This window comes from Dipteris shenzhenensis, chromosome 20 (assembly GCF_047967505.1).
Source record: "Dipteris shenzhenensis isolate YYH24624 ecotype China chromosome 20, Dip_SZ_1.0, whole genome shotgun sequence".
Lineage (NCBI taxonomy): Eukaryota > Viridiplantae > Streptophyta > Polypodiopsida > Gleicheniales > Dipteridaceae > Dipteris > Dipteris shenzhenensis.
Window position 1 is genome coordinate 40,142,538 of NC_141615.1, and position 12,595 is coordinate 40,155,132.

The window sequence follows — 12,595 nt, forward strand, 5'->3', positions numbered from 1 at the left end:
AGCCATCACCACACCCATAGGCTAATCGAGTCACATTAATTGCTGCACCCCAAAGAATAGGTTAATCGCGTCCCCTCCCCCCCCCACAAAGAAATGAATTAATAGATTTGGGACTTTAACTCTTTCCAAGTGGCAAAATTTACATAAGCAGGTGGAACTTGCTTGGCAAAACTATATCAATGGGCACAGCAGGTTCAGGAGGAGCAATGATAATGTGCGAGCACCAGACGTGCGCCTTTTCAAATTCGAAATTCCAGAAATTCAGCGTCCAAGTCAGTCTCACTAATTTCGGGCCTCTTGTGTTCGGAGGCTCTAATTTGAAGTCTGGGTGTAGGGAACCTAGGCAACAGAAACCAGGGAGAGATCACAAATGAGGATCGGAGTGAGAGTGTCACATGCAAGCCAAAACGGCTTAACTGAAACGAAGGGTACCCCTCATGCTGAAAACCCAATTCAAATTCTCGCCAGGAATATGGAGGGAGACCTCCGATAAACTGGAAGCACCTGTCGTTCAGGCTGCTCTTACAAGTTCTGCGTCTCTCCTGCGGTTGTGCGCGAGTTCAAAGAATCTTGCAGCTGGGAAACGGGTACATGATCACATGACCAAGAATGGTAATGAGAAGAATCTGTTTTTAGGGACTCTCCTCCTGCAGATGTACCTGAAGTGTGGAGCTGTTGATGATGCTCGAAAGTGGTTTGATAAAATGCATGAACGTAATGTTTTATCCTGGAATGTTATGATTGGAGAATATGTTCGGCAAGGACAGCTTCTGGAAGCCCTCCAACTTTTCGAACAAATGCAGCAACAAGGAGTGGTTGCAGATAAAATTACCCTTATTTATATGCTTTCAGCGTGTACATCCTTCGACACAGCCAAGCAGATGCACACGAACATTACATTGAGGGGATTTGAGTCGGATATTTTTGTGGGAACTGCCCTTGTGACCACGTTTGGTAAGTGTAGAAGCCTTGAGGAAGCACGGAAAATGTTTGACAAAATGGTAGCACGGAATGTGGTATCGTGGAATGCCATGCTCGCAGCTTATGCCCAAAATGGATGGGGAAAAGAGGCCATCTTGCTGTTTAACCAAATGCAGCAGGAAGCAATGTTACCTGACAAGGTTACATTTGTCAGTGTTCTCTCGGCATGTGCAAGCTGGGCAAGTTTAAGTAGTTTCAAGCAGATGCATGCCTATATAATGTGTTGCAGGTTAGATTCTGATACTGTTGTGGCAACAGCCCTTGTTAACATGTATGGTAAGTGTGGTTGCCTGAATGATGCAAGAGCAATGTTTAACAGAATGCGTCAGAGGCAAGTAGTCTCGTTCAATGCCATGATCACAGTATATGCCCGACAAGGACAAACCAACGAGGCTTTTCAAATCTTTAATCAAATGCATCAGGAGGGACTGATGACAGATAATGTCACCTTCGTTAGCCTTGTTGATGCGTGTTCTAGCCGGGCAGCCCTAAAGCAGGGCAAGAGGTTACACCTGATGATAATACACAGTAGAATTAAGTTTGATGTAGTTGTAGCGACTGCTCTAGTTAATATGTATGGGAAATGTGGCAATCTTGATTATGCACGGATGTTATTTGACAATATGCCATATAGGAATGTGATATCATGGAATGCAATGATTGCAGCATATGCTCAGTATGGGCATGGCAAGGTAGCTCTCGAACTTTTTAATGGGATGCAAGGGCATGGAATGATCCCTAGTAGGGTGACTTTTGTTGAAATTTTCTCTGCATGTGCTAGCCAGGCAGGCCTAGCCCAAGGTAAGATGATGCACAGCTGTATCATGCACAGTGATCTTCAATCAGATGTTTGTGTTGCAAATGCTGCTCTCAACATGTATGGAAAGTGTGGTAGCCTGGAGGATGCACAAAAGGTGTTTGACAAGATGCCTTCTCGGAATGGGAGCTCATGGAATGCCATGATTGCAGCCTATGCCCAGCATGGAGATGGTAAGAAGGCTGTTCAGCTTTTTGAAAAAATGCAGTACGAAGGTGTGACTGCAGATGACATCACGTTTGTCAGCGTTCTTTCTGCATGTAGCCATGCTGGTTTGGTAGATGAAGGTCATTACTACTTAGTTTCCATGAATCGAGACCATGGTGTGATACCAACTGTGGAACATTATGATTGCATGATTGACATGCTTTGTCGGGCTGGTCTCTTGGATGAGGCAGAGGACTTCATAAATAAGATGCCATGTAAACCTTCTTTAATATCATGGACAGCCATGCTTGGTGCATGCAGAAACCAGGTTGATGTAGAACGTGGAAACTTTGCTGCAAAGCAGTTACTGGATTTAGTTCCAGAAACCATTGCTTCGTACACAATGCTATCAAGTATCTTTGCTGCAGCTGGAAGGGACCACACTGCAGAAACTGTCATGAAGGTTACGCTTAAAAAGGGCAACAAGGCTGCATCTCATTTGAGGCAACGGTGATGTCTATGATTGTCTTGTGAATTATTTCTTGTAGATTATGCGCACATGAAAGAAGTGTGAGCACCATAGGTACTGATACCATATTGAAGAATAAAGGGGTGACTAACTATATACAAGAGAGGAGTGCACAAAGAGATAACTAACTATACACTACATTTATGGAATATATACATCATTATCCCTTAGGATTCCCATCCGTCAAATGAGGTGATCCAGTTGATCCCTTGGGAGTTCCTTCGTGAAAACATCCAAAAGGTTGCGAGTGGTTGGATAGTAAGCCCTACAATCTCGTTGATGATGAGCTCCCGAACGAAGTGGTAGTGGGCATGGAACACGGGTTTGTTGAAGACTTAGTCTCCACCTACATGGCCAATAACCCAGGGTCAGCATAGGTTAGGATAAGTCAGTCCCATGACAAAAGGCGGTTACTAAGCAGGTAGTGAATACCACTGTCTGTAACGGATAAGTAGTGGGCTAATGCAATAGTATGATGTTTTGTAACAATGGTTGTTACTAAAAAATATAACTGACTGTAGACTTATAACAGTCGGAAGGGATCTGGACAGCTATAAAAGTCCTGTAACAACCCATTTTGAGGTTGAGTTGTTGTTTATCTCTGCGAAAGCATAATACCAAATATCCGTTTTGCAAGTTCATGAGTTTTCTGTTGTTCTTACGTTGTTTAGTTCAGTCTACATGCAGTGGGACTCCTATCAGCCTCTTGTCCAACTCCTTGCACCGGTTGCATTTGAGTTGACGTGTGTTCTGTGTTTTCATTAGTTGAATGCACCTTGAACACATTTGGCGATCCTGTTGGGGATCGAACCCAAAATCTCCGGCTCCATCCCCTTACTGCTCATCTCGCCCTTACCCCCCCACTGCCCTTCCCTCCTTACCCCTTGCTCCCCCTACCCGCTTCTACCTCCTACCCTGCTGCTCTCTGTCCTCCTCTCCCTACTCCCTCGCTGCCCCTCCTTCCTCTCCCCCTTCTCCCTCTACTCCCCGCTCCTACCCCGCCTCCCTTCCCCTCCCCCGCCCCTTCCTTCTGTCCCTGCATCTGCTTCACCTCCTCCCTCCCTCCCTCTCCCTCCTCTTCATCCCCTGACGGAACAAGAGAGAGATTTTCTCTCTCTAGCAGCAGGTTGTCGGACGAACAGAGCATCCTCGTGTTCGTGTCGACCCTTCCACCTTGATTGATGAATGGGTTTCCATTCAGCCAATCCTCGACCGCTTCCACCGGCCGCAAAACCAGTTACCTTTTCCAAAGATGAGCTTCAGCAGCTCAAGACAGACTCAGAGGAGGAGTATGCCACCTCACTCTTTGCTCGCATCCACGGTTCCCATCCCTCCAGGCTACAGGCTAGGGATTGGATGCTTTCTGTAACATGCAACGGTAATCTGATCGTGTAATTTACAGCAAGACCTTCTTTAAACCTTTAGCGAGGAATGAGCGTTGTTTACCATAATGACAGAAAGGAGATGAGGGTAGAGAGAGAGTAGAGTCGACAATCGATTGGGTCCCTGTACCCACTGAGGCCCCCCCCCCCCCAATCAGGGGAGAATTTACTTTATAATTGGAGAACTGAGAAATACAAAGAACACTCTTCGAGAGAGCACTGAATGCGCTTTTGAAGAGCTCATTGATAGCAGACCCAAAGACCTGAGAGGCAATGCCGACCAGTATCGAGACCTTGATGCTGTCCACACTGATGATGTAGGACACTACTGCAAGGCAAGGGAGAGGCTTGTGCTGTCTACTGGAAATGCAGGGTTACTGCGTGAGTGAGAGAGTGATAGCTGAGAGTAATAGATACTGAGAGAGAGCTGAGATATGACTGAGAAACTAGAGCTAAGAAGTAGGCTGTGTAGCTTGTAAAGAAAACTGAGAAAAGTTGAGGAGATAGTGTCCAAACCTCTCTCCGTTTGCTAGTCCAAACCTCCAACTGTTGTGCTACGTGGACACCTTCAGATCAGGCTGAACTGATGGCCAAGGGACTGAGGCTAGAGTAGGGCCAGAACGTAGGGCCAGAACTGAGGATCTCAGGGGTTGCACAAGGAGGCTGGAGTGGAGCTTGTAGGAGAGCTGAAGGCAGGAGCACTGAATGAGGCTGGAGCGGAGCTTGTAGGAGAGCTGAAGGCAGGAGCCAACCCAGTCTGTAAAACAGCCTATAAAAAGCCCTCCCTGGCTCATTTGCCAAGGGAGTTTTCTGAGTCGGTCTGTTTTATAGACTGGTTGGCCTACAACCAGCCTATACAAAGCCCTCCTTGGCTCATTTGCCAGGGGAGTTTTTGGGCAGCCTTTGCAAGCTGCCTTCCCTGCTTACCTGTCCAGCCTCTTTGGGGACCCTAAAGGGACTCCTAACCTAGGCTAAGACCTAAAATATAAGATGGAAACACTTAACCTACTGTTCTCCAGTGGGTACTAGTGAACAAGAACTGACTTACTGACTTGACCTAAGGCTGAGAGACTGACCTACGTAACTTGTGCTCGACTGTCCCTGGACAAGGGCTCACAAAGGGGTCACAGCATACGACAAAATCTCCTATCTGGGAACTATAATGCACTTGTCGATGTAGCCAGTGTGTCACCTTGCATCCAAGTGCAGGGGTGCATGTGACATTCTCTTGGCGCTAGGTTCATTGCTTCCAAGTAGTCCGCCAATATCTGGGGAAACTCCTGGAAAAAAATCTTCGTCCAACCACTCTGCTTCATGGGTACCTCGATCACGGAACTTGGTGTAAAACTCACAGATCTTGCGTCCTTACCCATGCTTGAATTTGTTCTAGCTGCAAAACTTCGACTTCATCAAGAACTTCGGGTTGTTGCTCGTCGGAAATCTTTGAAAGAGGAGGTCCAAAATATGGCTTCAACCAAGCTACATGGAACACGTTGTGCATAGTCGAACTGTCTGGTAGGCGTAACTTCATTGAGACATCGTTGATCTTTTGAATAATAGGGAATGGTCCGAAGCTCCTGAGGACAGCTTAGAGCATCGCTTGCCCACCTGCTTCAATCGTTGCTTGATAATGCGTAAATACACCCATTGGCCCTCTTTATATTGGACATCTCGTCTGGATTTATTAGCTTGGCGTGTATACGATGCTAGAGCTTTGGCGATGCAGCCTTTCATGGACTCTGTAATCTCTGCCATTGATTCGGTGGTTTTGTTGGCTTCAAGAGATGGAGACACCATCCGGGTGAGGAGTGAGGTAAATCATCGTCCAAACGCTGCTTCATAAGGTGTGCGACCAATACTCGAAGAATAGGTATTGTTTAGAATGGCCTGCACAAGCGGAAGAAACTGCTCCCACTTTCCCTGAGCATCATGACAATATGATTTCAAAATATCAAATGCCATACCATTATACTTTTCTATCTCACCGTTCGATTGCGGATGGAAAGCATTGGACATCTGCAGCTTAGTACCAAAATTATCAAATAAGGCTCGCCAAAAGTTAGACGTAAACTTGGAGTCCCTGTTGGATGTGATGGTCTTTGGCAACCCTTCAATGGGATACCAATACTTGATAAACAAACGAGCTACATCTTCAGCGCTGGCCGTTTGTTTGCAGGGAATGAGCATACAATATTTACTAAAGCGATAAACAATAGTAAGACATTGAGTATTACGCGTACCTACGGATGCTGAAAGTGGCCCCACGAAATCCATACCTATGTCCTAGAAAGGACCGTCGGGGATTGGCAATGGCATAAGTAAGCCTACCGCTTTCTTGTGGGAAACTTCTCCAAAGTCCCGTTGATACCTCTGTGAACCACCGGTAAGGGCATCATGGGCAACATGAAGAAACAACTGCCGTTTGTCTTTGAGTACACATAACCTTTTCTTATAGAAAAGCCAAATGTCCTCTAATGAGTAATGGCCTGGAGCAAGCGTCGTAGCTAACTGGAACTGTGTGCCAAACTTTGCTGACTCCACGTACTGTGCCTTCATGCTATCAAGATCCTTTCCTTTGATTTCGAGCATAGTGGCCTGCTCAATGGTCTGGATGGAACCTTTCTGACTGAGAGCGTCTGTAACGGGGTTGTTTTTGTCGAGAACGTACTTGATCATTTCCCCAAACTATTGGAATATCTGACTCCACCGCTATTGCCGATCACTCCATTGTGTACTAGGCATTGTCTGAAGCCACTTAAGGGCTTGGTGATCTGTCTTCATCGTGAAAGTCCGTCCGTATAGAAAAGGCTTCCAATGTTTTAATGCTTGGATGACACCGAGGAGCTCTCTATCATACATTAAATAGTTCTTTTCGGCATCGTTATGCTTTCTGCTATAGTATGCCACGGGCCTATCCTTTTGCTGTAAAATTGCCCCTATGACGACATTGCTAGCATTTGTGATTACCAGAAATGGATCATCCCAAGAGGCGATCTTCATAACTGGTGCTGTCATGGCCAACCATTGCAAGTCATGGAAGGCCTGCAAAGCTTTGCCTGTGACTTGAAATTTTTGTCGCCTTTACTCCTTTAAGTAAATCTGTAAGAGGAGCTGCATATGTTGAGAAACCCTCCATGTGCGAGCTGTATGCTTGACACAAACCCACAAAGGATTGGATCTCCTGGGCCCAACTTGTGATAGCTTGGATCTTCTCAGGGTCCAATCGAATCCCTTGAGCACTAATGATGTAGCCCAAATACTGAATTTCCAGCAATACGAATTCACTTTTCTTTGTGTTGAGATATAGCTGGTTATCACGTAATAATTGTAGGGCACATCGCACATCCTTAATATGCTGCTCAGCTGTCGCGGAAAAGATAAGGATATCATTGAGACAGATGAATTGGCACTTCCCAATATACTCTGCGAATACCCAGGACATCATCTTGTTGAATGTTGGTGGTGCATTCTTCAAACTAAAGGGCATGACGACGAACTTGTAATGAGCTCACTCAGTTCGGAAAGCTGTCTTTGGGATGTCAGCTTCAAAAATCCAGACTTGATGGTAGCCACTCTTGAGGTCAATCTTTGAAAAAAATCTTGCACCATTGAGTCTTTCCAAGATGTACTCGATGCGGGGCATAGGAAACTTGTTGTTTACCGTAAGCTTGTTGAGTGCTCTGTAGTAGACACATAGTCGTGCAAAAGGTGAAGAAGAAGGCCTAATAAACCTTGCGCGCAGTAATTGAGACAATTATTGCCCTAACTCCCCCTCCATAGACTTTGAAAGTCGATAAGGGAACTTACTTGGAGGCGTCGAGTCCGGAAGTAGATCGATGCGATGGTCTTCCGGTCAGTTGGGAGGCAGCTGGGGTGGCAGCTGGGGTGGCAAATCGTCTCGGAGCATAATGTCTTTAAACTCTTGGAGTAGATCCACCATTGCTTGCCCCATCGGAGGAGCGGCTTGAACTGCAGTGATTTGGCACTGGACATAGACAAGTGCACACATGGCACCCTTGCGGGTGGCGCGAGACCTGCTTGAATATGAGAGATTAATGGAATCCTTGGTATGCTCCGAACACCGCGTATCACAGCGAGCTTAGATAAACCTTTCACAATTGTGAGGGTGTCTTGCCGCCAATTAGGCGTCGGAACATCTCACGGAACCATTGAATCCCGAGGATCATGTTGCACCCCATCAAAGGAGTCAATATAAAATCCCGTGTAGACATGGCCTTCTGAATTGAAAAAGTGAACTGGATGGCCTTATGCGTGATGTGTGTGTGCAAGCCGGGCGTGAACCCGTCCACTAGAAGCTCGCTTTGGCTTGGACTCCTTCTTTTGACTAGAAGCCTGGCCGTCTTTCTTTTGGAACTGGTTGTCCTTCTTATGATCCTTACCCGCTGTGTTGTTTGACTGCTGCGGGGCTTTGGAATCTTTCTGGACCTGCTTGGGCTTTCCCCCATTCAGCATCATCTCCTAATTCTGTGCGCGCCGGCGGGCCAAAGTCCCAAATGGTAAAACGTATGTTCATGTCCAATCCTCGAATGAATTGCTTCATTTTGGCGCTCTTCGTCACGCCCAACTGTTGCGCCAGCGTGATGACCTTGTTACTATATGTCAATACAAGAAAACCATTTTGGGAGAGACGAGCGAACTCATCCTCTAGGTTAAGCATATATTTGGGAGAAATAGGAGTTTTCTTCAGAGTCCTAGTCCAAAGTCAAGTCTCGTGAAAATAGGCCTATGGTCTAACAAGGTCAAAGAGGAGAAAACCCTGCTTTGTTTGCTAATAATAAGATCAAGAATAGCTTGGGATATATAGACTCTATCTAGTCTAGCTTCCCTTCTTAACTCACAACATTGTCTATTAGTCCATGTGAAGTAGTAGTTTCAAACTGAAGATTGTCTCTAAGTTCCTTCCAGAAGGACAGTTCTAAGTCCCTTAAAGTTGAGCCTTTCTGAAGCCATCTATCTTTCTTATTTTCAACCATGTTGAAATCCCCTAATACCACACAATTACCTTCAAGGTCTCGGAGGGATTTCCAAGTAACCTTCCTAGTATTTCAAATTTTCAATCCGTTTTGGTTTTCAACAAATCAAAAACAAGTTATGGAGCATGTCCTTAAATGGGTATGCATCACTTTAGCACAACATTGGTGGAGGCCCATTAACCCATGCATAATGATCTCATTTGGGTGTGTCCTTGTGTTAAGGAGAACCTCACGTGGTGTACTTTAGAATGATTACTTGGTTGCATGTATGTATAGAACAAAAATTTGATGTTTTTGAATAAATTGCTATATCCTATAGTCTTTAGGATGCATGTTCACATGTAATATAGCACTTGTAATGCTTTAACGGTCTCATTCCAAATCCTTATTCCATAATTTTTTGCTCTCATGTTCAAGTTTGGAATGTGTATTATAATTTGCAGACAAAGTTTTTCGAATTCCATTGAGCAATGCATAAGTTATGGGTCATGCAAGACACCCATAGATAGAAAAGTCCCTGAATCTCACTAAAAATGGCTACACCCAAGCAAACAATGACCCAAAAAAATTGATGAGAATTATCACATTAGAGAACATATTACATTCAAGCTTGTAGTTTGGGAGATCAACGTTGTCAATGAGAAAATCATCACTCGGTCCATTTTGTACACTCTGATACCAAGCAATCCTTCTTATTCTTTGAAACATAAATTCTATGGAATCTTAATCTTCTTGGGTCGATTTATGGTCCATGCCGCATCAACACATTCTCATACCTACCCTTGTAGGTACATAAATAGAAGCAACTGTAAAAGCAATCTTGCTATTGCTATAATCCACCAAAATCCATCTGTGATTGACATCTTGTTTGAAGTTCGATATACTTGCTTGTTGTTGGTAAGCAAGTACACCCTTGTAGGTGCATAAACAGAAGCAACTATGAAAGCAATCTTGCTATTGTTATAATCTACCGAAATCCATCTGTGATTGACATCTTGTTTGAAGTTGGATATACTTGCTTGTTGTTGGTAAGCAAGAACACCTACAGCTATCCCACCCCTGACTTCTTCATGATCGGAGTAGAACCACATTCTTCTTTTATCAATAATTTTCAATCTGTATTCTAACATAGAGCCAATTAGCTTAACTTCTTGGATAGCTAAGAAGTTTGGGAAGAGAAGATTCTCTTTTAGCCACTTGCTTAGTAGTTCCTGACTTCCTGTTAAGTTAGTAAGTCCACACATTGAGTATGAGGAAAGACACTGGTTTACATACCATTCTTGTTTTTTTTCCGTTTTAGCCTTTTCAAGGGAGGGTATGGACCTTTAACTTTAGAGATTCTTCTTGTATTATGCGCCATGGCCTGAGGTTTTCCGTGGACTATGAAGTCCTTTTGAGGTTTTAGAGCCTGACTTGGGAGTTCCTCCTCTGATTCTCCAACCTCTGAATCACTCATACTAGGATCCAATTGATTTATCTTATTTTCAAATTCTTTAGACCTTGGGAAGTGAGCCAAGCAGTAAAAGCGAGCTGCAAAAAACCCGAGCCAGTCAATTACAATTTGAAATAGAGAACACAAAATATTAAACTAGTCTTAAATAATTTAATTACTATAAGCCAATGAAGAGGCTAAATTGCCAGCCCACAAAAGTTTTCATGAAACAAGCTCTACTAATTCATATTCAAAAGTAGACAACAACAGCCTACAATACAATCCTAACCAATTGTCTTTTAGCCTTAGATTGTATATCAACAACTCAAGGCAGTACCTCAAACCTATCTAATTATCTTTCAGAGGTTTCTCTTAGATCCCAACCATTGATACAACTCCATCTTTGTGAGAGCAGCCTAATGTATAAATTGATGGACTGAAGCACGAATTCCTAGCATGACAAGTATATATGTTTGCATGGAATGCCTATTTACTTCATGTTCAGTAAAGTCAAGGCATGTGCAGTGTGGAAACTCTACAATTGCAATTGTATAACTTAAGCCCCTTGAAATTGACCTAGGAGTTCGTAAATCGAAAACATGAACGTCATGTGGGTAATGATATACTCTTTCATAATCTCTGCATTTGTCGCCATCGCTTTCTCAATCCTATCTTTGAACTCCTTGCCCAATTTCAATCTCCACCTCACCACCTTTCCATCAGGAATCCGTTCCCAAGCATGATTTGTGTATTGATTCTATGCGGGATTGAAGGTTACCCAATGATGGAACTACATGTACCATCCTCAAGGACAAATCTAGCCTTTATCCATTCAACTCTCTCTTGCATTGTCACATAGGTACCCTTAGCAATCTTCCACACTCCAAGAGCAGATCTTGGCACTCCTTGAGTACAACGATCAGCATTCCATGTATGGGTGATTGTTTTATTGCAAAAAAAACTACCTATTCTATGATGCCATTAGGATGTTTTGTTCTACCCTTGAGGCATGGAGCCGGTACTCTTTTTGTAGACCTCTTGCCTAACTCATTAATTATAGCTCCACACGTTTATGCAAAGTATCCAAAGCAGGTGACTACACTATTGGCATTTATTCTTTGAATTGCCCAATTACCATCATGTACATCCATCTCTTTGCATAAGAACTAATAAGGTCTATAAAGGGTCCCATCACCCCCATATGAGTCCAAAAAAGCACGACTCCCTAGGCTTTGGTGGTCCCAAAAAGTGCACCTCCCTCTCCCACTTGGAGGATCCCCACCATGTGCAAGAAGTCCACTCTCTTTATACCCCAAGGTGGTCCCCACTCCTAAAAAGTTTCTTGCGGGTACTACTCCTACCAAAAATTTGAAAATTTTCAAAAGTTCCAAAAATGACCTCAAACCCTTCCAAACCTTCCCCCAAACCATGCATATGCACCCAAATCCCTTTCCAACCCTTTAATCCTTCTTTTACTCACCACAGCCACTTTCCAATGCATCAATCCTTCTTCTTCTTACCTAATCACTTTCTAACCCTTGAATCCTTTTTCTTCTTACCATAATTATTTTTCATCGCTTTTCTAATTCTCTCATGGCTCCATTGCAAGATTCTCCTACAATGTGGTGCTTGGTAGTTGATAGTGTAACAACAAAGCTATTTTGTAATCTAAATTTTTTAATTACTTTCACTCAGTAACTTAAATCTATTTTCTCACATCTCTTATTGTTCCATTTCAATGTTACCAACAAGAAGTAGAAGTGTTTCTTGAGTTATAAGCGCATTTGACAAAATGTGTTCTTGGCAGGTTGCGGTGGAGCAAGCAATCAATCAAAGGGTGCAAGCTACATGGTACATGAGGGCTACATCTAGGGATTATGAACTATCTTCTCCATGTAGCTTATTGGATAAACATTATTCAAATCTTTTCAAATATGTTGAAGAAATCTCGATTGGATTTCAAGGAACTTAAGCATGGATGGATAGAACATTGAGGCAATCAAAGGTAGAGGGAAGAATCTTCTTCAACGTGATGGAAGTGGTCATTCTTTAGCATTTACCACTATACCCATCAACATTTATATGTCTTGTATGTGTTCTTTTCCTTTAGAGGATACCTATTATATTATAGTGTCCTTTTGTAGACACTATATCTTGGCTCCCCAATGGAGGTTGCTTGTACTTGCCCTTTCTATGGTAGCTGATATTATTTCATTTTAAAATAAATAAATGTTATCATTCTCATGAAATAAAGTAAAATCATAATCTATTATTTTATTCTTGTTGTCTTATTTTTGCTGCTTATTGAAGTTT

General features: G+C 43.4%; 1 protein-coding gene across 1 annotated transcript; it reads left to right on the plus strand.

The window, feature by feature from the left end:
* Positions 1-235: 235 nt before the first annotated feature.
* On the plus strand, positions 236-3,078 carry LOC147889652 (pentatricopeptide repeat-containing protein DOT4, chloroplastic-like). The gene has a single exon (XM_087391786.1). It carries the CDS (start codon positions 438-440, stop codon positions 2,457-2,459), a length of 2,022 nt encoding a protein of 673 aa, XP_087247912.1. The 5' UTR covers positions 236-437; the 3' UTR covers positions 2,460-3,078.
* The last annotated feature ends 9,517 nt before the right edge of the window (positions 3,079-12,595 follow it).

Coding starts and splice junctions, on each gene's coding strand:
- LOC147889652 (XM_087391786.1), top strand. CDS start 438: ATGCTGAAAACCCAATTCAAATTCTCGCCAGGAATATGGAGGGAGACC.